General features: G+C 61.5%; 1 protein-coding gene across 1 annotated transcript in view; it reads left to right on the top strand.

The window, feature by feature from the left end:
• LOC104525824 (neuroligin-3) overlaps positions 1-1,264 on the top strand; it is a gene marked incomplete at its 5' end in the record, with an annotated part of 7,671 nt that overhangs the window by 4,833 nt on the left and 1,574 nt on the right. Inside the window, 1 exon segment of the mRNA XM_010169083.2 lies at positions 597-1,264. This exon segment is cut by the window's right edge and continues 43 nt beyond it. Within this exon segment, the coding sequence (XP_010167385.2) occupies positions 597-1,264 (668 nt within the window).

Here is a 1,264-nt window from a genome sequence, read left to right as displayed (position 1 = left end):
CTGGGCAGGAAGCGGCAGGGAGGGGGGCGAGGGGGACCCTGACAAAGCGGTGGGGTGGGACATGCAGGGTTAAGTGTCCCCGAGCAGGCATTAACCCTCCCGCTGCTGCCAGCCCACAGCCTGCCAGTTGGGTGAAGCTGGTGCCACCCTGGGCTGGAGGAAGGCACTGAGCTGGGGACAGCATGTCCCTTGGGCACTCAGACAACATGGCCTTGGGGTGGCTGGGACAGCGCGGGCTGCTCAGCAAGGCCAGATGCAACCATGGCCCCTCTCCTCCCTGCACCGGGACAGAGGGATGCCGGGCTGTCTCCTGCAATGGGATCCTCAGAAACACAGAAGCCCTTGGCTGCTGCCAGGAGCACCTCCTGTATGTCCAGCTGTCACCCTGCCACCCTCATGGTGGCCCTGAGCTGAGCCCCCCATGTGAGCCCAGCTCAGCGGGCAGCACAGCTTCGGTCAAGGCAAGGCATGAGCTGGAGCGCTGGGTCCTTGCAGGGGTCCAAGGGCATCAATGCCTTCTCCACGCTGCAGCACTGGGGTGTTGGAATGGTGCTCACCCTGCTGCAAGCTTCCTCTGCTTCTTGCCTGTCTTCCAGGTCTCTTCCAGAGAGCCATCATCCAGAGCGGCTCTGCGCTCTCCAGCTGGGCAGTGAACTACCAGCCTGTGAAGTACACCAGCATGCTGGCCGACAAGGTGGGCTGCAACGTGCTGGACACAGTGGACATGGTGGACTGCCTGCGGCAGAAGAGTGCCAAGGAGCTGGTGGAGCAAGACATCCAGCCGGCTCGCTACCACGTGGCCTTTGGGCCGGTCATTGATGGGGATGTGATCCCAGACGACCCAGAGATCCTGATGGAGCAGGGCGAGTTCCTCAACTATGATATCATGCTGGGGGTCAACCAGGGCGAGGGGCTGAAGTTTGTGGAAGGCGTGGTGGACCCTGAGGACGGCGTCTCAGGCAGTGACTTTGACTACTCGGTCTCCAACTTTGTAGACAACCTGTATGGCTACCCCGAGGGCAAAGACACCTTGCGGGAGACCATCAAGTTCATGTACACGGACTGGGCTGACAGGGACAACCCTGAGACACGTCGCAAGACTCTGGTGGCCCTCTTCACTGACCACCAGTGGGTAGAGCCATCAGTGGTGACAGCCGACCTGCATGCTCGCTATGGGTCCCCCACTTACTTCTACGCCTTCTACCACCACTGCCAGAGCCTGATGAAGCCTGCGTGGTCTGATGCAGCCCACGGGGACGAGGTG

This window comes from Antrostomus carolinensis, unplaced genomic scaffold (assembly GCF_000700745.2).
Source record: "Antrostomus carolinensis isolate BGI_N321 unplaced genomic scaffold, ASM70074v2 scaffold29245, whole genome shotgun sequence".
NCBI lineage: Eukaryota > Metazoa > Chordata > Aves > Caprimulgiformes > Caprimulgidae > Antrostomus > Antrostomus carolinensis.
Note: the sequence above shows the minus strand (reverse complement) of the source record. Positions and strands in the feature narration are given on the sequence as shown.